This window comes from Rhipicephalus microplus, chromosome 3 (genome assembly GCF_043290135.1).
Source record: "Rhipicephalus microplus isolate Deutch F79 chromosome 3, USDA_Rmic, whole genome shotgun sequence".
Classification (NCBI taxonomy): domain Eukaryota; kingdom Metazoa; phylum Arthropoda; class Arachnida; order Ixodida; family Ixodidae; genus Rhipicephalus; species Rhipicephalus microplus.
Window position 1 is genome coordinate 90,456,738 of NC_134702.1, and position 24,758 is coordinate 90,481,495.

Genomic DNA, 24,758 nt, shown 5'->3' on the forward strand with positions numbered 1-24,758 from the left:
CCCCTCCCCAAATTGCAAAGAAAACAAAGCGATTTTTTTTTTCACATTTTGCTCTACCACGTGCCCCTACTTTTTGTATCAAGGGCCATATACATACACAGAGAAGGCATTATAAAGTGTGTGTAAGTTGCTTCTTGCATTCATTTGATCACTTGTTTTTCACATTCTTTTCAGGCATAAACATGCTGAAGTGATGAAGAATGGTGATGTAGCAAGCTACAGCACATGTATTATATGTAAATAAATTCATCTGTGTTTTGTTAATGTTGCATTATTATTTATATGGTATGCAGCAGCAGGGGTGGTTTACACACACACAGTACATAAAGACTGCATTAGTGTAGGTTGAAACAGTACATAAAATTGGACATAAAACTCAATCATGAGAATCTACAGGCAGCCACATAAACATTCCATTCCATCCCGTAAAACATCGGCTTTTCGACAGTACTGGTCAACAAAAGCTTGTGTTAGTTTTTCACAAATTAAGTTACTACCAAAACTAAGTTTATTTTATGCTCAGTGAAACAACTCTTTCCTTCAAGGCAAAGAAACTACACAAAACCTTAGTCAAGCACAGAAAAGCCATTAAACGAAACCAGGTGTTTTACTGAAGCTTCTGTTTTCATTAATAATAACGGAATAATTTACAGCCAGACTGCTCTACAGCGATCTCCGTTTATTCCTCCTCTAAATACAGCAAATTCTGTATTCCTACAAACAGAGTCATGATGTGTTTGAGATAACAGATTTGCTGTGTTTGGGATAACAGATTTGCTGTGTTTGGAATAACAGATCTGCTGTGTTTGGAATAACAGATTTGCTGTGTTTGGGTTAACAGATTTGCTGTGTTTGGGTTGACAGATTTGCTGTGTTTGGGTTGACAGATTTGCTGTGTTTGGGTTAACAGATTTGCTGTGTTTGAAATAACAGATCTGCTGTGTTCAGGAATACAGATATGATGTGAAAGAGAATACGGAAAAATGTATAACAGAGACTTCGTGATACGGAGCCTGCTGTTACTCATTTACAGAATGCCTCCGGCAACGATTTACCAGCAGCTTTTGCTGTGTACCGAGACATTTTTTTTTACAGTGTGGGCGGAAGACGCTTATTTGTGCAAGTATTAGGGGAGTAATGTTCGGGGAGGTGTCGAGCTATAAGTGAGCTGAAAATAATCTCGACGCCGCTGTCTACAGATTAGAGTGACCACGCCATCCTATAAAGCACACAAATTAAATTTCTTACGCTGTGCCATACACCTATCAATGTACGTCAAGTGCAGCAACAGGTCTGGGCATACCACTTTTCTTAATGTAACCTCTGGGTATACGCGGCGGCACGGGTAATCGAAATCATAACCTCCCGCATCGGAGCTGGATGCTCGACCGCTTGACCACCGCCGTGGTTCATATAAGGACTGTTGTTGAAATCACCTCTGTAAGCCTTCTCACTATCATTTCTTACGTTTCTTAAGCGTTCGTGTAGCTTAACTTTGCCACTAAAATCAATGGCTGAAACTAGATTCATACGTGGCTACAGTCTTAATACACGTCGAAGTTAGAATAAAGTAAAGCAGAAAAAATCGAATTCACCTGCAGCACGAAACCTTCAAAAGCAAACAACATAGGAGCTCAGAGGAAAGTATACATGATGCCTAATGAATTCAGGAATCGGCGAAGAAAGAAAGTCATGCATGTGCACTGTGTGGGGTACATTTCGAAATGGAGGCTTGTCTTTGTGCGGCCTCTGACAATCACGAGTCCATTCGAAAACGTGGTCTACAGCCAAATTTGCAGAACATTTGCTGAACAGCCACGTTTGCATTTCTCGTTGCAAAGCGTTCGTATACAAAAAGTTCATATAATCGCACCTTTCCGTATACAATGCACCTTTTCATATATGTTCCTGCGCGAACCCAGAGCGCATTTTGACCGGGCACGTAGGCTATATAAAGGGAGGCACTTGCGCACACGTGCTCGGGTCACTTTTTGTATATCCATGAAGAGACGTGCACGTGAAATGGATTTGTAGCACAATACGCGCGTCGCGGAATGGCGCTCCCCAGGCTACCAGCACATATCGCAAGCGCTTCATACTTCTCGCACGTATACACTCGCTCATAACATACACTCGTTTAACGGTGTTCTATAGTGGCTAATGTACTCGGCTGCTATGGTCGTGGGACCGAATCCCGGCCGCGGCGGCTGCATGGCGAAAATTCTGTATGCCCGTGTGCTCAGATTTGGGTGCACGTTAAAGAACCACTGGTGGTCGAAATTGCCGAGGCCCTCGACTATACGGCATCTCTCATATTCATATGGTGGTTTTGGTTTTGGGACGTTAAACTAATTAGGCGAACATTGTGCCTTTGAGTGGTGACATTGCATATATATATATATATATATATATATATATATATATATATATATATATATATATATATATATATATATATATATATATATATATATATATATATATATAGAGGGAGAGAAATATATAGGGTGAGTAACATAGGAACCGAGACTAGTGCGTGTTGAATGATCCAATCATGGATCCAATCATGGTCTGTATAACATAAGAAGGTACAGTCATACCAAGTGAAGGACAGAGAGAGCGAAAGAGTTCAGGTGAAGGCGAGCATATTACGCGGGGGGAGCTTGCAGATGTGCCAAACGCGTTCAGCTCATACACCTGGTATGGTGGCTCAAGTGGACCAATGTATGAACGTCAACGCATGAGAATTCACGGTGGAGGAGGGGCCAGCTTCGTTCGAGTTGGGCGCTCGTGCTGCTCCGCTTGGCTTCGCAGAGTCAACTCTGCGTATGGCAGGCGGGTTTGCCTATGTGGCTCGGGTGGGCACAAATCTGGTGCCCTATATCGGCATTTGGAATCCCGGTACGGGATGGAACAGAGATAATTTGTACAACTGAAATATTTTTTTACGAAGTGTGAGAGATGAGAAAACTGCACCGCGACTCCCGAAGGAGGCTGCCATAAGAGCCATTGCCCCTTTCTCACTTTTGCGCTACTTTCCTAAAAGGTAATCGGTAAAGTAACGACTACAGATGTTCAGAGGACAGCTGCAGGACGTCGGTAGCTCTAAATTAATAAATAAAAAATAAAAACATCAACGCGTGTCTTTGTGCTTCGCTTCGAACCCGTAAAAAGACGATATTCTTCTGTCTGGAGGCACTGCGCCATGTATGGTCGCCATCTGGCAATAATGTAGGGAAATAGAAGCTCGTGTAGAAAGCAGAGTCACTGGTAGGTGGCAGCACCGTATCGTTTTAGCAAAGTGTAGAAAACTTCTGCTTTTTTGGACATGGCGTCGCATTGTCGGTGCACCGAATTACTGGGGCCCTTAACATTGCGTATCTGTTGTGCATTTTACGTATCTGTTGTGCATTTTACATAAAAAAATCACATACCCGTAATACTTACATTGTCATGTTGCACGTCGGATATGCGTAATATTTGCGTTTTCGTCAACAATGCTCACAAGTATGAACGGTGCTGCCATATCGAGATGGTTGGGCGTTAAAAAAGTGCTTAAACTTTGGCCGTGTGCCTGTATCACTTCGAGTGACAGACAGACAGACAGACAGACAGACAGACAGACAGACAGACAGCCAGACAGACAGACAGACAGACAGACAGACAGACAGACAGACAGACAGACAGACAGACAGACAGTTTCTGCGTTGAAGTTTCCCAAGAAAGACTGTAGTCTTTAAAACGATAGAGTGAAGGCGGACTTGTATGTAGTCGAAGCATGTCAGCGTTCTATACATGCGTGGGACCCGCGCCCATACTATAATTAGACTTTATACTTTAAGTACTTAGTGCTCACCTCGTGCTTTGATGTTACTAAAGTTTGGGAATTCGAGCACACTCGAATTCAGGGGTGCGGAATAAAATGGCAGTACTTGATTTTTAATAACGATCAACAGAAAAGAAAAAAAAAAGAACATGTAACTTTGTATGGATGTGCGTGCAGGCACGATTCTGGTAATTTTAAACGCTAGATTTTGCACCTATATGCATCCGTCCGCGCACTCGTTTGTAGACGTGAGGCCAGGGAGTCAAGTCAATAAAGAAAGAAGGAAATGGAGAAAAATAATTTAGTAAAGGTGTACTACTGGCCTTGTTGGTACGACTTCTCTGAAGGGATTTAGCAGCGCCGATATTTCTAGATGGGGTAAGACTTCAGAAAGAAAAAAGAAAGCAAGAATGAAATAAATAAATAAATAAATAAATAAATAAATAAATAAATAAATAAATAAATAAATAAATAAAGCATTGTGTAGCAGATGAAAGAAGCAGGGCCGGCACAAGCGTTCGTGACGCCAGATGGCTCGAAAGTGAGAGAGAGAGAGAGAGAGACAATGAAGAGTTGCCCACGCCTCCTATGGGCAAGTATTGTCGATGCATGGCTGCCGACCACGGGTGCGGAAGCCCCTCCACCCCCGCCGCGTCCACCCTGCCGTTTCGACGCTTGTTTTCACAAGGTGATGACGACGTTTGCCGAGCCTTCCATCCTGCACCCGTTGCGTGTTCTCGTTGCTTGTTCGCCTAGTGTATTCAGGGAACGAGGGAGGGAGAGAATTGTCAACACGTGCCAGCCAGTGGGAAGCGAGCTTTTCGCGCCTGTTGACTCGCGCGGTGAAGCAAGCCTTGTTCGCGCGCGAGTATACGCGGAAGCGCTCCCCGCGTATCGTCTATAAATTGCTGCCAAGCCTTTGTTCTTCTCATCGTTCGTTTGTTACCCTTCGCAAGCTTGCCGGCTTTGTGGTAATTGTTGGTTTAGCGTTTTTAGAGAGGCTCTCAGACGCGGCTTCGCAGCGCAATCCGTTTCGCCCAATGAAGCGCTGGACTAATGCTAAGCGGAATTAGTTGCCTCAACCTAATTCTTAATAATGAATACCAATAGAGTGGTCGTTCTGACAAGCTTGGTGATAAAGAGGCAACAATAAGAGCCACGATGTTCTCCTAACGCTCTAATACAGTTTGTGAGGCATTGCCTGCTCATGCGAGTATACTAATCAGGTTAAGGCGCAACACAACACAGGGAGATTGTGTATAAATTAGGTTTCACTCGATCCGCTGATTAGTAACAAGGAGTGCAAGTACTATAGAGTACGAAAATTCACATACACAAAACGTGATTTATCCGACGTTTCGACCGGCGACAGTTCTTTATAAATACCGGTACCCGGTCAAAACGTCGAAGATATGTCCTTTCTTTTGTCTTTGCGCACGTGCCTGCAGTTCAGACGACACAGCGGGCAGCGTAAATAGGTAATAATATTTTACGCATAATACATAAAATACCACTTGAACAAACGTTAATTAAACGAACTTTTCAGTCGTACGAACTTTTTAAAATCCCTCTTTAATGTGCCATTCGATCGACTGCTAAGGCAGTTCGGTTGAACGAAATGAGTCTACAGAGAGTTTCAGTTCTACCGATATATTTTGCGACACCATTCGTTTTTCTCAGGTAATGTTCAAAGGAAATTATTTGAAAGACCGGATACAGACAGCGCTTTGCTTTCCGAGGGCTCAACCACCTGTGACTCTCCTGTTCAGACATCCGCCCCTATGTCTACAGAATAGATTGTAGCGGCGTCTCACTTGAGGAAGAAGAAGACCAAGAATGAACCCTTGTAAAGCAAGCACCAATAATTTCAGCTATAGAAACACCGATGAACCTCGAGAAAGTGAAGGGCCTTCGTTCCTTAGCAGAGTGTTATGCCGGAGAAGGTATATGAGCGCGTGGGCGCAGTGACTCAATTCACGACCAGTGCACAAGTGCCGGAAAAGAATAATGAAGTTTTAAAAACACGCTGAATCAACAGAAGTTGACGAATATATACAAAAGGAATGGCAAATACGAAGGACCGAATTTCGTTTGAACCGCTGAATTTTTCTTTATCTTCGTATAAGAAGCTGCAACATGGCAACTTCGTTTCTGCAAATATTTACTTTAACAAACGCTTTTCAAAGGCCGCTAAAAGTTCGTTCAAGCGAAGTTTCACTATATATAATCCCATAGCACCGAAAACATGTTTCTGAGTTTATTCGCGGATATCTTGTTTAAAGTGCTCCATGAATCGTAACTTTTGCGCGATTAAAATACGCAGATTCTCACAATCCGGTTGACCTGTGTACCATGGAGCCTGCCTATCTATCTATCTATCTATCTATCTATCTATCTATCTATCTATCTATCTATCTATCTATCTATCTATCTATCTATCTATCTATCTATCTATCTATCTATCTATCTATCTATCTATCTATCTATCTATCTATCTATCTATCTATCTATCTATCTATCTATCTATCTATCTATCTATCTATCTATCTATCTATCTATCTATCTATCTATCTATCTATCTATCTATCTATCTATCTATCTATCTATCTATCTATCTATCTATCTATCTATCTATCTATCTATCTATCTATCTATCTGTCTGTCTGTCTGTCTGTCTGTCTGTCTGTCTGTCTGTCTGTCTGTCTGTCTGTCTGTCTGTCTGTCTGTCTGTCTGTCTGTCTGTCTGTCTGTCTGTCTGTCTGTCTGTCTGTCTGTCTGTCTGTCTGTCTGTCTGTCTGTCTGTCTGTCTGTCTGTCTGTCTGTCTGTCTGTCTGTCTGTCTGTCTGTCTGTCTGTCTGTCTGTCTGTCTGTCTGTCTGTCTGTCTGTCTGTCTGTCTGTCACAATATTAAAACGAAACCACGTTTAACGAAACTGTTGAAAAACGCCGACTGCTGAAAGCGGATATTAGTTATGCAAGTGCATAAAATGCCCGCATAATGAATATACGGGTTCCGTACTTCACATATTCTCTCATAAATACACGCCACCAAACAAAGAAAAACCACGCAGAAAATGCAACTACACCAACAAATTTTTTCCCCAAAGAAAGTGCTCTACATGTCGTGTCATGCAATCACTTTTTTTGTTGAACGCTCCACTGTGCTCTCTTTTGTTGGAACTGAATAACGCGCGGGAGCGGCGTGGTACAGGGAAATGAACCGAAACCAGCGCACCATCGGAGTTTCATATTTTACGCTATTAATAATGATAACGTGTCGTATTGTCCAGTTGGGAGCCACCCTAGGGAGGAGGGGCGTCCTTGCCATGCAAGCATGACTGTGCTCCCACGCCGTGTTATTCCCTGTCCCCTATTGCGCGCGCGCGCATGGGACGCTTGCCGGGCAAAGGCGTTATTCGATTTGGTCCCCATTGTAGCACGCAACACGATACATCTCCCACTGTGCTCGGCGTGCGGCGGGTTTCTCCCCATCGTCTCAACGTTGCGCACACAAAGGAGCGGTTTCCGATTCCTCCCCTGCGCTGCCGGATTTCCAACCCCGACCTAGGTTCGCCCAGCTCAGACTGACGAGCAGCAGCTGAGCGTCCTCTTTCAATCTGAACGAGAATGGAACCATTGGAGGATCCCCCCCTCCCCTTTCTTTTTTTTTTCGTTGGTGGTTACTGCGAGGTGAAGGACAGGGCGTGTTTCCATATCACAGTAGCCGAAGTTGTTGATATTACAAGAGCTATAGTCACGTGACGCAAGAACGTCACGTGTGACGTCACTTTTTAGTGGAATGTCACTGTCTCAGCATGGTTGTAATAGCACTGATGATAGAAAAGTGGTGAGAGCAGCGAAGCATGATGGCGTGGTGGTAACTGAAGTCGTGACGCATTTCGTCGGATCGTAATTTATTGCAATGCAAGATATAGTAGAGAAATGGAAGAGATAGGAGCTTATAGTGGCAATTGCTTCTAGACTCCAAGACTCTTCGTGTCCATCTAATAATTCGTCTAAGCATGCGCCCATTCGTAATTCACCTATGTAGTAATGAACACATCCACCGGAACATAAAAAAAAATTACGTACGTACGTATGCTGGTACATATGTATGAATTTACGTACGCAACCCATCCTTGCACCCATCGACGATTGTCGATCATTCGGTCGCGTCTCATCATTTATTCGTCAAATTGAAGGTGACGCTGGTCACGCCACTGTTATATTATGTACCTACGTAGAGGTTGGCTAACGATAGCATGCGACAATACAGCAGCGGGTGTGCTTGCTCATGAAAACACAGAGGGGTATCAGGCCCCTTCACTCGCAACAACAGCCCGAGGATCAAGTCCTCGTTCCTGCTCTGAAATAAAGTCTACATAGACCCGGTGTTCAAAACTTTCCTCAGCTAGTGAGCCGTAGTCACAAAATTTATTGCCCGATTTGAGGAGACCGCGCTTAATGTTAGAGAGGTTGAGTTGGGGGGGGGGGGGGCAGATTTAGGACAAAATGTCAGCAGCTCACATTTCCCTTTGAAGAAGACCTTTCCCATATCTCATACATGGATCATTTCTGAATAGAATTTGGCATCAGGTCTCGTGACACATATCGATAATAACAAACAAACTGAAGGCGATTTGTGTCGCCAATGTGAAACAGCATACGCCTTTTGTTATATGGTCACGCTTTAACACAAGGGTACAACATGGAGTAGCCCACGAGGAAAATGGTTGAGTTCCATGGAGGAAGGTATAAACTGAGGAGAGGCCGTTGCGTAAAAATTTTTGAAGCCGGAAGTAGGGAAGAGTAGAGGACTCGTGCATGCGCAATGGGCTCCAGCGAGAGGTAGGCGCCGGTGTGCCCGGTGGCTCGCCGTTGTAAACTCGCTGCTCTGCGTCTCTCTTTCGCTGGCGCACGAGACGCCGGCGGGCCCACATTTTCCCACAAACCCCTCCAAAAGCACGTGACTTTCGTCACACTTTTTGCTCTGCAGCGCGCATTGCGAGGGCCTCTGCTCAGTTTTCATTCCTTCGTGCTGAGTTTTGTCACTTACGTGCAGCACATGAACATACTTAAAGTGGTGGAGGGACGAACAATGTCAAGCGTGGGCCGGAATATGTGTTTGAGTCCTCTTAAGTAGACGTGCTCGCTGAGAGATCCCTACTGTCGAGCGTGCTCGCTGACCCTGCAGATGGCTAGTGTGCCCTCTCTGCGGCGTCGCCGAAATCGTTTCTAAAGGCCGCCGGTAGGCACCGCCAGGGGACAGGCGAACGCTTTTCCCACTCGGCCGTCATCTTGGAAGGGTACTGTGAGTGGGTCGTTTGCGAGGAAGTGTCCGCGGTCGATACGGTATACCACCGAAGAGTGTGGGAAAGTAAAGATGGAACGAGAGAGAAGGCAGACTTCAGGCCCGGACAAAGGTTCTGAGCTTTAACCGGCGTAATCGCTGAAATCCAAATATGGAGCACGGTTCGTTTTTAACAGGTTTCCAAGAAAAAGAATTAAAGAAGGAAGGGAACACCGGTCGGTGCCTTGCATGTCGAGAAGTTCTGATTAAGAGAAGCTGTGATGTCGAAAACGCTGACGATGGGGATGTTCATTTTTCCGTTGGCCGGAGTAGCAGCTGCTTGTCGGCGTTGTCACTTTGCCGCTGCTTCCAGCACTCTCGCCTCCGGGCTAGCTTGTTTTCTTTGTCGCTGTTGCCTTTCGCGGCCGAGAGCATGTTCATGTTTGTTTTCATCCATGACAGAAAGAGAATGTGTGGTCTGCGACGCGCTCACTCTTCATCGTCATAAGCCACAGCACAAAGTGACCGCAATGTCTTATAGATGTGCAGTGGTTATCTCGCTGATCAGACTGGCAAATGGCATTGTGCGTGCTTACGCTTCACTAAAGTTACGGCGTTCGTATAGTGAACACCTTGCGTGGCCTGTGCCGTGAAAAACATACGGCACATGGCGTATAGTGCATACCTTACATGTACTGTGACGGACAACACACAACGTAAAATTCTAGACCCTAAGGTGCTTCGCCCCTAAAGAAAGAGTGAATTTGCTTTAGGCCTCTCTATAGTACCTCTGACGAAAACGTTTCTTTTGCGTGCAGACTAGTGCAAAGACTTAGCATGGCACGCACCTGCTAAAACTGCTTCATGTTTTACAGTGTTGCTCCTTAAGTATCTGAGTAAATGCACATCTTGTGAAAAATCTATCTATCTATCTATCTATCTATCTATCTATCTATCTATCTATCTATCTATCTATCTATCTATCTATCTATCTATCTATCTATCTATCGATCGATCGATCGATCGAACTAACCACTGCGCGTTCATAAGTACGTAAGTCTATACGCGAAGCTGCACATTTTCTTCGTTTACTGCTGCTGGAATTCGACCTTTCTATCACATGTGTTGAGATTCCTAGCTTGTACTTCACTTTGCCGACAATAGGTGTCTTCTTTTTCTTTTCTTTTGCCGAACACTTTCAAAGGGGCCCTGAAACACTTTTTCGAGTAACCATGGAATGAAGTCTCTGGAAGAACTTATTGCCTCACGAACTAAACGGTGCGAAAGTTTTAAAAAATCCGCCCAATGCGAGTGGAGTTACAGAGATTCGTCACATGCTGCGATTGCATTCTTTCTTCTCTCGTCCCGACGAAAGCGCTGGAAACTAAGCAGGGAAGGATGGCAGGCGCAAAGAAAAGCGTCACGCGCACCTTTTGGCATTGAGCACTTTTTTCTTTTTTTTTTGTCTTCGAATACGCGGCTTTGTCAGTGTGATCATGTGCGCACGCGCGGACAAGTCGCGGCCTCTTGCGGCAATCTCTATAACGACCGAGCGCGCCATGTTCAAATCGGCCAATGGCTGATAGATTGGCTCACCACGAGCGGTATTTGGGCTTATTCCGTGATTTGTCGAAGGACGAGACAGCAACGTTTCGCTGACTTTGATAATTTACTGTGAGTTCCAGGCCGTGTGCTGCGCTACAATATTTGGCTCGCGTGTTTTCGCGAGCCTTTACGACCGATCGGCAGTGCTTTCTGACCATTATAAAAAAGTGTTGCAGAGCCCCTTTAAGGTATGCCATGACGAAGACCTATAGGAGCTCTTCCTACTCCTACCCAAGATTTTATTATTTTATTTTCGTCTATTTCAGTCTTTCGCGCTCAACGACGTGACTGACAGTGCAGGTTGTGCCACGCATGCTATTTAACGTTGTAGAGTGGTTGCGTTGAACGTTAATTTATAATCACATCCAATAATGCACCTAACGTACGTTGATTAAAGCCCCTCCCTTCGATTTCTATAGATACTTCCAATATCAGCACTCCTGCGTCAATGCGCCGTTGTCCATTCTATATGCCTTAAACTTTCACAGCCAAGATGCAAGATCTCTGAGATCGAATGAGAAAGACGCTCCAGACTCTCTGTGTACCCGTACAAGCTCCGGAGAAAGTCGTATATGTGCAAGCAAAGGTGGGAAATTCCGGCTGCGTCGCAAACACACACGCAGCCCCCGATGCCGCCGTAAATCTTAATCTAGGTTCCTTTAATCCCGAGGAGTGTAAGAAAAGGTCGCGTGTACAAACAAGTTCGCGGCTTTTATACCCTCGTTGCCACTTTTCCGCGCCTCGCAGAGCGTACATATGTGACAGGTGTTTGTACACTTTACGGCGACACCTCGGCGGGGGCCGCCACCTCTACGTTGAGACAAGATTATCCGCGCCTTTACAGTCGCCTCGTCGCGTCGATAAGAACACACTCGGATGCGCGTAAAAGACACAGGCGTTTGCTTTGTGTGCCCGAGGAGTGCACTTCGAGTCAAGCGGGTTCGCGCATCACTTGGACTTAGCGTCGCCGTCTTTTTACAAAACGCCTGGACATACACGTGCGCATGCGCGTACCCGCGAACCAACCGGTCGGTGAAATGTCCCACGGTGAGGAGCATCTGCGGAGTCACCTGTCGAGTGGCATGTCACGCGGTGAATAGCTGAGAGACGGTGCATTCCTCCGCTCGATAGGGCGCGACATCGGTCCGGAAGAAGGCATCTGATTTACGAGGATAGCGAGCACGGCTGTCGTGGCGGGAGGCCGTAAATGTCATCTTGGCTTGGTTCGAGAAAGACAACAAAACGGAATGCAACGATGTCGTTGCGCTGTTTTAAACGTCGTTGTATATTCTTCAACTTGACTAAGAAATTGGAAAGCAAAGACAGACAGACAGACAGACAGACAGACAGACAGACAGACAGACAGACAGACAGACAGACAGACAGGCAGGCAGGCAGGCAGGCAGACAGGCAGGCAGACAGAGAGAGAGACAGACAGACAGACAGACAGACAAAGACAGACAAAGACAGACAGACACAGACAGACAGACAGACAGCCAGACAGACAGACAGACAGACAGACAGACAGACAGACAGACAGACAGACAGACAGACGGACGGAGACAGACAGACAGAAAGACAGTCATATGGACGGACGAATGCATGGATAGGCGAACGGACGGGTGGAAGGATGGATGGACACACTGTAAGGACGGATGGACACACATGAGCGTGTACCATTCTGCTGTAGTACGCGTGGCATTGATACTGCACACTGACGTTCATTTCAGTACTTTTACTCTCCTTCTCAACCTTATAGTGTCATTTACTATGCTTAGCCTCTGCCAGATATATGAGAATGCGTATGCTATTTTTTGAGCGCACAGCAAGACAACTGGACACACAGATAGACATGAATTGGCGCGGTAAATATGCGCCACTTGAGAACACGATAAGTTAACTTCATTTTACGGTATTTTTTTATATATTTAATACGATTACTTTGTAGAGTATTCAAGTGGAAAGCGAGTCGGTTGAGTGTATGCGGTGACACCTGTCAGGGTTGCCTTTGGGTGGAATTGATAAGGTGCCAGAACTCAAGCCTAATGTACCCAGAGTATGTAGCCATGTCAATAATTATTAACGGCAGATTTGTACACGAATAGAACAGGTGCGATTACTGAATATGGTCTTTACTATTGATGAACGAATAAAACTATTTTGAATGAGTTAGAACAGAAATTTAAAAGTAGCCTGTAAATAGCCATGGCGGAAACTGTCGTCGCTGAGCAGGTTCGAAAATAGTAAATTTGACGCAAAAAAGCCACCAATCGCGGCCCTGACACCTGCAGTGGTTTCGTAATGCAAGATGACGTTCGACTCCTGTGAGCTCATGAGTTATTTGGTGGCGCCGTGACAGTTGGCATTCGCGAGAATGGAGCGGTCAATCCATGTCAATATACGGACGTGCCTCTATCTCGTCATGACAAGCATGGCGCCAGCAGGTCGCCCGATGGGCACAAGCGTCTTGTGCATGAAGTGATTCACGTGAAATGTCATGTATGAACGTTTACATCCGTCGTCCCAACCAAGTAGGTGGAAGCTTGTAAAACGCCTCACTGGTGAAAGTGATGCCAGCTTTCGCCCACCGATTATCTTGGGACATAGTGTGCTTTTGTCCGGGTAGTTCCCTTTAGAGATGGAATGATTTGGCTCTTATGTAAACTCCAGCTGTGGAATTATAAAAAATCCAGGTTTTGCGTGCGAAAGGATAGAAGAATAGTATACTGCTTTCCAGTCGTATAGTAACAAATTGTACTCTGAAGCACTCTACCTTTTAGAACGTCCTTGCAGAAGTGCGTTAGGGTGTATATCTATCTATCTATCTATCTATCTATCTATCTATCTATCTATCTATCTATCTATCTATCTATCTATCTATCTATCTATCTATCTATCTATCTATCTATCTATCTATCTATCTATCTATCTATCTATTTATCTATTTATCTATCTATCTATTTATCTATCTATCTATCTATCTATCTATCTATCTATCTATCTATCTATCTATCTATCAATCTATCTATCTATCTATCTGTCTATCTATCTATCTATCTATCTATCTATCTATCTATCTATCTATCTATCTATCTATCTATCTATCTATCAGCGAGGTACTCACCACTGGTCCATAAGTTCGTAAGTCTGTACGCGTAGCCGCACACTTAGTTCATTCTTGCGGCACTTCTACTCTTCCACTGCAATATTACTTGCGTTAGGACTCCTCGCACTCCACTTCGCCAGTATAATGGGCTTCCTTCATTTTTTTTTTCGTCAGACAGTTTTAAGTACTGTGAACATTTTGCCATGACAAACATCCATAGGTGCTCTTACCACTCGGACCTTAGATTTTAGATAAGAAGCAGCTTGTGGCAGGAGCTGTGTTCGTCCCTCACTCTGTCTCGCGGCGTCCGACCCCTCCTGCACCAGCGCGTTCTCTCTCCCGAGTCGACGGCGAAAACAATTAAGTGGTTCCTCATGCGGTATACAGTGTGGCGTCCACACCCCAACTGCGCATGCGCATCTCTTGTTCACATCTTCGACGCTCTCCCCTCGTTCTCCTCAGTCGGCGGCGACGGCAACGAAACAGTTCCCCAGTACACACGATCACTTCGTAGCCGTTGATTGTCGGCCTTGCAACGTTCCGCATTTCCGTGAGACAGAGCGCATCTACATTGGTTAGCACGAGATCACGTTCGATATCTCTGGTGTACGCGTTGAGGGAACGGCTATTAAAGTTCTAAGCCTGGGGTCACCGGCAGCGTTGGTCACCGGCAGTGTTCACGGTAGCAGTCGCTGGCTTCAGCGATAGTCGCCGGCCGAGTTAATGAGGTAGAGGTTCTGAACGTTGGTGCACCTGCTTAAGGCGACCTAGACGAGTTTCTGTGGGCATCGTGCAGTATCTTCCCGCTGCTTTTCGCATCCAAGCATGGATCGCTTTAGAGAGAATCGGTGTAACTTCATCACTTATTTTAATCTACCGCAAACTTTTGCTTATAATGCTGACTCCGACAGTGCAAGTTCTGCGACAGCGGCTATTTAGCGTTGTCGTGTGGGTGCGTTGTACGTTGATTCATAGTCACCTGCAATGAAGCGCCAAATATACGCTGATTTGTCCCAACAATATGGGCACTTCGCGAACCAGCAATCGGCATTTGACTCACGCACGCCGCCACCGCCGCCACTGGCGCCACCATCCCGCTTTCGTATACGCCGGACGCACGCCTTGGCACGCACGGGTAGACGCTCCCGTCAGTCTATTTGTCTTTGGAAATATGCGGATAGAGGACCGTTCATAACGCTTGCATGGAGGGAAACCGAACGCCCCGTAATCGCGGAGTCGTTTCTTTTTTCGCCGTGCTAATCCTGGGAACGCATGGCCCTACATATATATCTTCTCCTCGCCCGGTCTTCCTGCAGCACACTGGAATGTCTCGACTCCGGATCTGCATTTGTGTGGACAACCACGCGTATACACGGAGTGAACGTAGTTGGATTTAAGGTGCAATAAAATCTCCACACATGGCTTCGCGTACGTGGTCTCTCGAAGATAAACAACCGGAGAACATTACACTTTATTTTACTAACAACTCACACACACAAAAAATAAGTGGTTGTTAGCCTGGGGACGACAATCTTCGCCAGTTCTTCATTTGAAAAGCAGTGTCTCAGTGGTGCGTGTGTATGTTGGCACCGGTGCGATTCTCCGGCATGATTATAGAGTCATGAGCGTTTACAGTAATCGTTTATGCTATCTAGCGATCGAACTGTTAATCAATTATTAAAAACACTCCGTTAATGAAAAACACAAAACATTCGGGAAAGAAAATGCATAAATAGGGGCCTTTAGCTTGTACGTATACTTTTTCACGTTAACGTGTACAGATACCGGTTTGCCTTTACCGTCTTACCGGAACGCATGTTTTTCAACGTTTTAGCTCCCCATACGCAAACGTTTGCCTACGCACGTAAACGTATACCTTTACTTTTCCCAAAACATAAATGGTGATGCTAACTGCATTTAAACTATATTTAACATAGGACTGAATTACCACTGCGGCGAAATCACGAGATGTTTTATTTATCGTGTACAGTATCCTCGTATGCGCAAAAGGGTGAAGAAATACTAGGTTACTGACTCGCTGGTGTCGACATCTTTTGATACGTTGTGAAGCTACAGTCATGAACACGTTGGCTTACGTCTATTGATTTTTTTAGGTGAAAACGATTAGAGAACTAACTCATTCGTGAAAACACCACTGTGAGGTTTTTACATTAGACGTGCAATGTACGATGTCTCTGCAATATAAATTTTGTGATTGCCTGGTTCATTTCCCACCGCTATAGATGGCGCCACCTGTCCGGCCTTTCCGGGGCTAACGTTTATGGTTCCGATGTTTCATAAGCGATGATAGCTTTGGTAATCCGGTGAAATAATACAATCGCTATTAGCGCCGCACTTCGGCTTCTTTGACTCGGCGGCTGGAGTCTCCGCAATGCGGATATCGAGACTTCCTACGAACCAAGGGGTATTCGCGAGATAAGGCTGCAAATGTAGAGCCTACCTGGCGGGTTGTTTTTGTTACGTAAAGGTTTACGTTCCGTAAAGACCCGCGCATGCACCCTCGCAGTCATCCCTGGAATGTAAGGCACTGCGTAACTGCCTGTATAGTCGAGTGAAACTTCAAGAATGCAGAGAAGCTTAAGGCAGACGACTGCAGCGCAGCTGCCGATTGCCTGCACAACTAAATAGTCCCACTCAGCAGTGGGAAGGTGGCAAGCCTGACGTGCAATGTACGATGTCTCTGCAATATAAATTTTGTGATTGCCTGGTTCATTTCCCACCGCTATAGATGGCGCCACCTGTCCGGCCTTTCCGGGGCTAACGTTTATGGTTCCGATGTTTCATAAGCGATGATAGCTTTGGTAATCCGGTGAAATAATACAATCGCTATTAGCGCCGCACTTCGGCTTCTTTGACTCGGCGGCTGGAGTCTCCGCAATGCGGATATCGAGACTTCCTACGAACCAAGGGGTATTCGCGAGATAAGGCTGCAAATGTAGAGCCTACCTGGCGGGTTGTTTTTGTTACGTAAAGGTTTACGTTCCGTAAAGACCCGCGCATGCACCCTCGCAGTCATCCCTGGAATGTAAGGCACTGCGTAACTGCCTGTATAGTCGAGTGAAACTTCAAGAATGCAGAGAAGCTTAAGGCAGACGACTGCAGCGCAGCTGCCGATTGCCTGCACAACTAAATAGTCCCACTCAGCAGTGGGAAGGTGGCAAGCCTGTGCTGAGAAATGATGGCCACGTCACCGGTGACGCCTCTCAACGCTGGAACGAGCCCCTAATAACTCTGTTCTAAGAAAAGTAATAAATAAAAAAGAAGTAAAGGCGTGCATAGTTCGACTAGAGGATTACAATCAACACGACCGGAAATCATGACAAGGGCTTTTCATTTGTGTTGCTGCTGATTGCATTCCAATGAAGTCGAAGACTTGTGCTGTTTCTGGCGGACAATTTAGGTCTGCCTGCATTACATTGGTATTATCATGCCAAAAATTTAGCGGGCGTGCAGCAGGCATACAGGGGTGTTTAAATGTTCCCATGTCGTTATAAGAAGTAATGCCATGGCTACACAGATTTGAAATGTCCGATCACCCTTGTGCATACCTATATGGCAGCACCGGCGAGTATGTGTGGGGGTGCTTCGAGGTGCATTCTGAATCGACAAAGCGGCAGGCACGTTTAAACAGGTACACTCTGCATTCATCAAACATGTCGCGGCCAGTACCCTTAAGCCCCATCTCGAGATGTTTTTATTCTTGGCACGGCTTTTTGCTCTCCCATATAGTAGAGTATGTAGTACTCTGAATCGTTGAACACCTTTTTCTAAACACGCGCCTAAAGGTTCACTGGAGCAGAGTCTGGGATAGTACAGTGTAGTGGTTTTTATATTTCGGTTTGGAACTCAACTTTGCAAGGTGGTGCACCTACACATTGTCTTCGGAATTAGGTTAGTCGAAATGGGAATAAAATGTCATGACTACAATGGTCCGTGAACAAGAAATGCGACTTGTATACATTGTTTTAAATCCAAGAAAGAAGAAATTTCGAGTCACACGAAGTTTATTCGTATGTATGGTTGCTGCCGCGTCTGTCTGCCGCTATTCTAGAAAGAGGTAGTATTTCCAGTTACAAGCTATGCAACATTATGTAATGCTATGGAATGCAACGTATAGAGTATGAAGTAGCGCTGCTAGAAAATTAAAGACCGATGAAAATACCAGCTGCGTTTTTTACAACAACAACAACAACAACAACAACAACAACAACAACAACAACAACAACAACAACAACAACAACAACAACAACAACAACAACAATTTTATTTATAAATGTATAGATAACTATATTTATAATAATACCTTTTATTTCTTCAAATAAAGCAGTAAAGCAGGTAAGCCAAAGCCAACTGGAGGCTTGAGCGGCAGAGTCTGGCAGGCAGAAAACAAAATCGAACGCGTTACATGATTGTGGTTAATCGCACAATAGAGAATATAGGACTAATTAACGTGAACATTAGATTAGAGCACAGGGCATATAAACTGTAATCATTCCCATTATACAGTAGTTAACAACTTGAAGCGAACAAAAAGCAGCAAAACAGCGATGTTTCACAAGCAAAGTGCCACGCTGAATGATTGCTCCGTATGCTTGCAAGTGAGGGCATATAGAAGAACAGCAAATGCACATTACACGTATAAAGAAATACGCCGTAGCAGTTTCTTCAATTTGTATTTTGTTTTTATGCGAAAAATTTCTAAGGGACAGTACATTCAAATAAGTAGGATCATAACGTGCTCGCGTCTTAGTTTCATACGTTGTTGAACATCTCGGTCTCCAATTACGTATTTTGGGCCTTAATGAACGACAACCAGGAACGACCAGAAATGTTTTATGACAACCGTTGGTAGTTATAGATCATTGTAATTAGTCATTCTCAGCAATTTTAAAATGTCTTTCACAGAAATAATGTTGATGTCACAAGATATATATATATATATATATATATATATATATATATATATATATATATATATATATATATATATATATATATATATATATATATATATATATATATATATATGAGATCGAACTTAGTTCACTACCTAATCCTCTGTGCCATAGGAAAACACAGTGTCCGTGAAAAGCCCCGCCGCGGTGGTCTAGTGGCTAAGGTACTCGGCTGCTGACCCGCAGGTCGCGGGTTCGAATCCCGGCTGCAGCGGCTGCATTTCCGATGGAGGCGGAAATGTTGTAGGCCCGTGTGCTCAGATTTGGGTGCACGTTAAAGAACCCCAGGTGGTCGAAATTTCCGGAGCCCTCCACTACGGCGTCTCTCATAATCATATAGTGGTTTTGGGACGTTAACCCCCACATATCAATCAAAATCAGTGCCCGTGATTAGTTGCTCAAAAACGCAGTGCACTGTAGCCTAGAGCGTGTCCTATAATATTTTATACTGAAAATGGCATACAGTAGTTTATAATAAATAGCAAACGTGACACTGCGTGAAGTCTTTTGCCAACATAAGCTAAATGGCTATTCAAAAAAAGTTCGCTATCAATGTATAAGCCGAAGTACTTCATCACAGCTCAATACTGCAATGGTTTACAAAAGCAGGATGAACAATCAGAAAAATGTAAATACAACAGGTAGTCAATGACTTCTTTCTTCAATGGATTGTGAAATCAGATTAGATTGGTTTAGACACATTTATGTCAATAAGATTGTCTGTAATTAAGTCCAAGGTTTTATGACAGTGGACTGCAGAAGAGTAATGGCCTCATAAAAGTTGATGGTAGACGTCAAGATTACCGCATTATCGGCATATTGATATAGGGAAACCGGTATCGTGTTGTGAAGGTCATTTACAAAAATATTGAACAACAATAGATTCAGAATCGATCCCTGAGGAACACCGGTGTTGATGGCTTGAAAAGCACTATAAGATTTCCCATGGGACGTCTGTATTGCAGAAAATTAGCCAGGAAACACCAGAAGGTACTTTTAAGACCTGATTGAAAATGTTTATCCAATAACAATGTGTGATATACACCATAAAACGCCTTGATGCAATCAAGAAGGAGCGCACACGCAACCTTGTTATTATCGAACACGGCATTCAACTGATCAGACAAGTCTTCCAAGAGTGTTTGAGTGCTTTTACCCGGCCGGAAACCATACTGATAGGGCGATAAATTGTTGTGGCTGTCGAGAAAGCTTCCTGTAATTCTGTACGCATGCGCGCACTATTCGCGTATATATTATTCACCATTTTCCATAGCGGAACAACTTACGGCAATGCTTAATATATTTCTGTAAGCTTTGTCTCATCCTTATCGTAGCCATTTCTGTCCAATCAGAAGCCGCACTGATATTCTGAAGCCCACAAAGAACTGCATTGGCTTCACTTTCTTACATTACATCGTTTCAAGATTATACGCTTATCTCACGTTACTGCTCCTCAAAACAGCATCGCGAAGGAGGTTTGCAAATGTGGAACGCGATTCGAGCGCCAGCTGGCGCCGTTCGATTGTGCGCACGCGCACACTTCCGCTCCGCCGCCGGCTGGCGCCACCGAACCGCGCCGTCCTCCTCGGAGAGTTTCCATTGGCCGCCACAAAAGCGCGCGCGTCGGCGCGCGCCACCACAGGAGGTCCCCCGCGACGCAAAAGCGAACGCCGCTCGCTCAGTCGAGCCGCCGCCGTCGCTTGAGTGTCGTTTGCGCTCGACTTGAGCTAATGTGGCCTGAAAGCACGCCGCGCCGTGGTTTCTCCCTTTTTTACGTAGTTATTATTCTGGAGAGCCGTCTCATAAAGGATCCGCCCCTAGTTTTATTTTGCCCCGTTTCCGCCGATCTTTGTCGTTTCCTTTCGGTTTGTTCCTTTCCTGCGCCTTCTCGCCAAAAGGCGTACGCCACGAAAGGTGCATGCCGCGGACACACACACACACACAGACACACACACACACACACAGACACACACACACACACACACACACACACACACACACACACACACACACACACACACACACACACACACACACACACACACACAGGACGAGAAACCCGGTCTCCTCGTTCTTCGAAGATCAAATATAAAGAGCCCGTGGACGTAAAACCCAAGAAATAAAGGAGATTGCTAGCCTCGCGAGCGTTCGTTACTTGTCCAGCCTTTCTCTAGCTTGTCCTTCTTCTTCTATATCTTTCGCTGGAAGTATACTGAAAGAGAATCGCAAGAGCAGTGAAACAATAATAAGAGGAGGAGGAGCGCCGTGATGGAGCGAAGCTGTGCCACAGAGCCATCGCTCGGCTGCCAACCACGCGTGTACATACAGATATGCGCCTCGCTTAAGGAGGCGCGCACGCTCGGATAAGCCGGGCCGCAGGATTATACGCGCGTGCTCGTTGCGAAGCAGCGGAAGCGGAGAGAAACGCGAGTATGTGGGCGATCAAGCTGGGATGGCTGAGCGCGCGCGAGAACGATTTACTTCTCGCTCACTGGAACTGCGTGCCTCTCGGATATATCCGCTCCTGATCCTCCTGGACGATCTGCCTTCTTTCTTTCTTTCTTTCTTTCTTTCTTTCTTTCTTTCTTTCTTTCTTTCTTTCTTTCTTTCTTTCTTTCTTTCTTTCTTTCTTTCTTTCTTTCTATCTTTCTTTCTTTCTTTTTTCTTTCTTTTTTTATCATGTGAAGATGTGCCGCGATTTCTAAAGATGTTTAGTTGTGCTTGCGGAGCACAGTAAGAACTGGCTCGCAGTGGGCTGACAGTCTGCGGCTCGTTCGTGAAGTGTTGTAATCTCATGTTTCTTGAAACACTTGTGAGAAGAAAAAAAAAAAACTTTGAATCGAGTACAGTGGGCCACTGTGATGCGGATAATGTAACGCGTTGCAAGGAGTGAAGCGTACGGTTTTCAAGTCACACCACAGCCGTGGCGGTGTGTGGCTTGTATACTTTTGCGTTCTCGCGGCTACTGTAATGCGCTTTTTTTTTTTGTTTATCGGGATATCTTATGGTAATAGCCTCAAAAGGAAAGATATGGACTGATATATAGAGAGAGGGAGAAATAGAGCAGCAATAAAAGTGGGAAAAGCAGGTTTGGTAGATGCCACGCAGAAGGGGGGGGGGGGTGTAGGTTTCATGCGAAGCAGTCAGCGAGAAGCTGTCTATGGCGCATTTTTTTTTTTTAATTTTGGCTTTGAGCCAAGCGTTACGAATCTGTGTGGCCGTGTTCTCTCTCTCTCTCTCTTTTTGTGGAGAAGCTGTGTTCAGATCGTGGCTTCACGAAACACGTGTGCGTCGGTGCTTAAAGGTTAACCTGGGGTTTAGCTTAACGTCTACAGTCACGTTAGGCCCCATACCTCAGTTTTATCGAAACGAAGTGCGCGATACGATGTGATATCAATATATTTTACGTAGTATTGGGCAGCGTACTCCTCCTGGGTCGCACAACGCTCGAATTTCGTAGCTTGCGGGTCACCTGAGCCTAAACGAAATAGCCCACGACCGCGCGCGAGGTTTTACATGCCGCGACGGGCTGGTCTCTCGCGTGAGTTCGGGAGAGCTCGTCCACAGCGATCCTCTCGTTACCTATCGCGAAATAACATCTCATTACAGAGGAGAGCAACAGACATTCCCCTCTCCTCATTATAAGCTCCATGGATCACAGGCAAGCATGCTTCGCATGCTCCAGACGGTGTCTTACCGTTCCAAGGGCTTTCTGAACATGCTTCATCGAAAAGTTAATCCACTTTGCCAAGGTTTTGGTGAATATTGTTCTCTGAGTCACATGCTCTGGCAGTGCCCTGCGTTACAGGACTTTAACCGAGAAATAGACTGAACGACGGCAATCGTAGACCCCAGACAAGACGTCCCGCTTCAGGCTGTCCAGAGGGTTTGTGAACGTGCTGAGAGGCATAACCTCGCTGTTGCGACATGGGACTAGCCGACAGCTGGGTGGGGACCTACTCAATTGGCCCACTTCGTGACCTTTTAGTACGAAAATAAAGATGTTTGTCTGGCTGTTGTCTGTAGCTTCCTGAGTCACAGACGTTCATATATACTGTTCAATACACTGTTGCAGGAGCGCAGACAATATCGGAAGCCCGATAGACGTTTACCCGACAAGACCCTTCTATTACACGAGTGTATGTTTTATTCCCCTGTTATAAAATTACTTCGCCAACGCTGCATCCACAATCGACGCTGCACTGGCGTGCCTACCTGGAGTCTTTTTCGTGAGCCGTTTCAAGACGTGGAGTCACTTGGTCACATAATGTGTGCTTACCACGCAGAATATCTGGGTTCTACATTCCTCCTGGGATTATGATTTGCATTAAGCGCATTCGTTTGGTCAACATTAGCAATGCCAGATTTTCTTCACGTTGTCGCGTTTGAATTTTAACTATTTCTGTTCTCGCGGTTATTGGGTAGATATTAACTGTGAAACACCCACTGTGCAGTTCCGCATGACGCGTGTCTTGTTATAGGGGTATGCGCAACACATGAATGTAAAAAAAAAAAAAGGTTTCACGACACGCGCGACAGAATTTAGGCATTTTTCGTGCTAAGATCATACAGTCGTGTTCGTAATGCCATCGTGCCCTCCTGTGCCAATTTTGATAGTGGCTGATCACGAGAGCACCCAGAGAAAGACGGCTAGATAGACAGACAGAAACGCTCAAAGTGCTTTTGGTTCGCATGTAATACGGGTACTTTACTACTCTTAGTAAGCCGCCACTTCTGCTAGCCGCGCTCTCGCACGAAGGGGGCGTGTATGTTTCATGCGCTGGTCGAGATTATAGCTTGAAAGGCTGAATAGATCAATCGCTAAATAAATAAATAAATAAATAAACAAATAAAAAATAAGTAAATAAATAAATAAATAAATAAATAAATCTTCGATCAAGCCGTACATTGATCAATCGCTCACTTGATCGATCATAAATCAATCAATAAAACGAGACAGTGTTACAGTGTTTAAGTTACATTCTATGCATTTCCTGAGGCATTACGATGCTTGAACTCCGTCAGTCAATCAGTGGAGTAGTTAATCAATGGCATGCAAGTACAACAAAGTGCGAAAGTTACGTAGCCAGTGAATAGTATTTCTTCGTTTATTTGTTTTATTTGACATATAAATTGTAAGCCCTTAACGGTTTTATGGAGGAATGAACATACATGAGGTATACTCTGCAATCACAGCATTAGTTCGTTGAAAACTATACGGGAATACGCTGATTGTTCTGCTTCTGCATATTCAGTTTGTCTCTACAATCTTGGTATCGATATATTTGCATAAAGAACGGGGATATTTGATGGCAAGGATATATGAAGGCGTGGTTCTGCAATAGTCGGTGAATACAGTCGGGCTCCGTCTGAAATCGATGACAGCTGTCTTTGCTGGTCGCGCAAGCCACCATATCCGGCCCCTTGTGTGTGCGTCTGCGATTTGTCACGCCAATGACAGTGTCACGCATTGAGCTCGTCCACTCTTGCTTTTTTTTCGTGCAGGAGGATGTTCCCCGCCTACAAGGTCCGAGTGTCCGGCTTGGACAAGAAGGCCAAGTACATCATGCTCATGGACATCGTGGCCGCGGACGACTGCCGGTACAAGTTCCAGAACCGGAGGTGGGTTGTGGCCGGCAAGGCTGACCCCGAGATGCCCAAGCGGATGTACATACACCCGGACTCTCCAGCGACGGGTGAACAGTGGATGCAGAAGGTGGTCTCCTTCCACAAACTCAAGCTCACCAACAACATCTCCGACAAGCACGGCTTTGTGAGTATATATACGCAATCTTGGCGTGTTCGCCATATACGCGATATAGTTTGCGGTATACCGGCCTATGCGCTGAACGCTGCTCTACACGATATTTTTTTTGGCACTTTCCGTTGCCATGGCGGTGTTCTACACATACACCTTTTTGTTCCTGCAAGAGTTCTTGAAGATAAGCAAGTGAGG

The 24,758-nt window shown here is 45.2% G+C and overlaps 1 protein-coding gene across 1 annotated transcript in view; it reads left to right on the forward strand.

Moving 5' to 3' along the window:
- Positions 1 to 24,758, forward strand: part of LOC119172423 (uncharacterized) — a 176,770-nt gene that overhangs the window by 54,515 nt on the left and 97,497 nt on the right. The window contains exon 2 of the mRNA XM_037423527.2: positions 24,308 to 24,575. Within this exon, the coding sequence (XP_037279424.2) occupies positions 24,308 to 24,575 (268 nt within the window). The remainder of the gene's footprint in view (positions 1 to 24,307; positions 24,576 to 24,758) is intronic.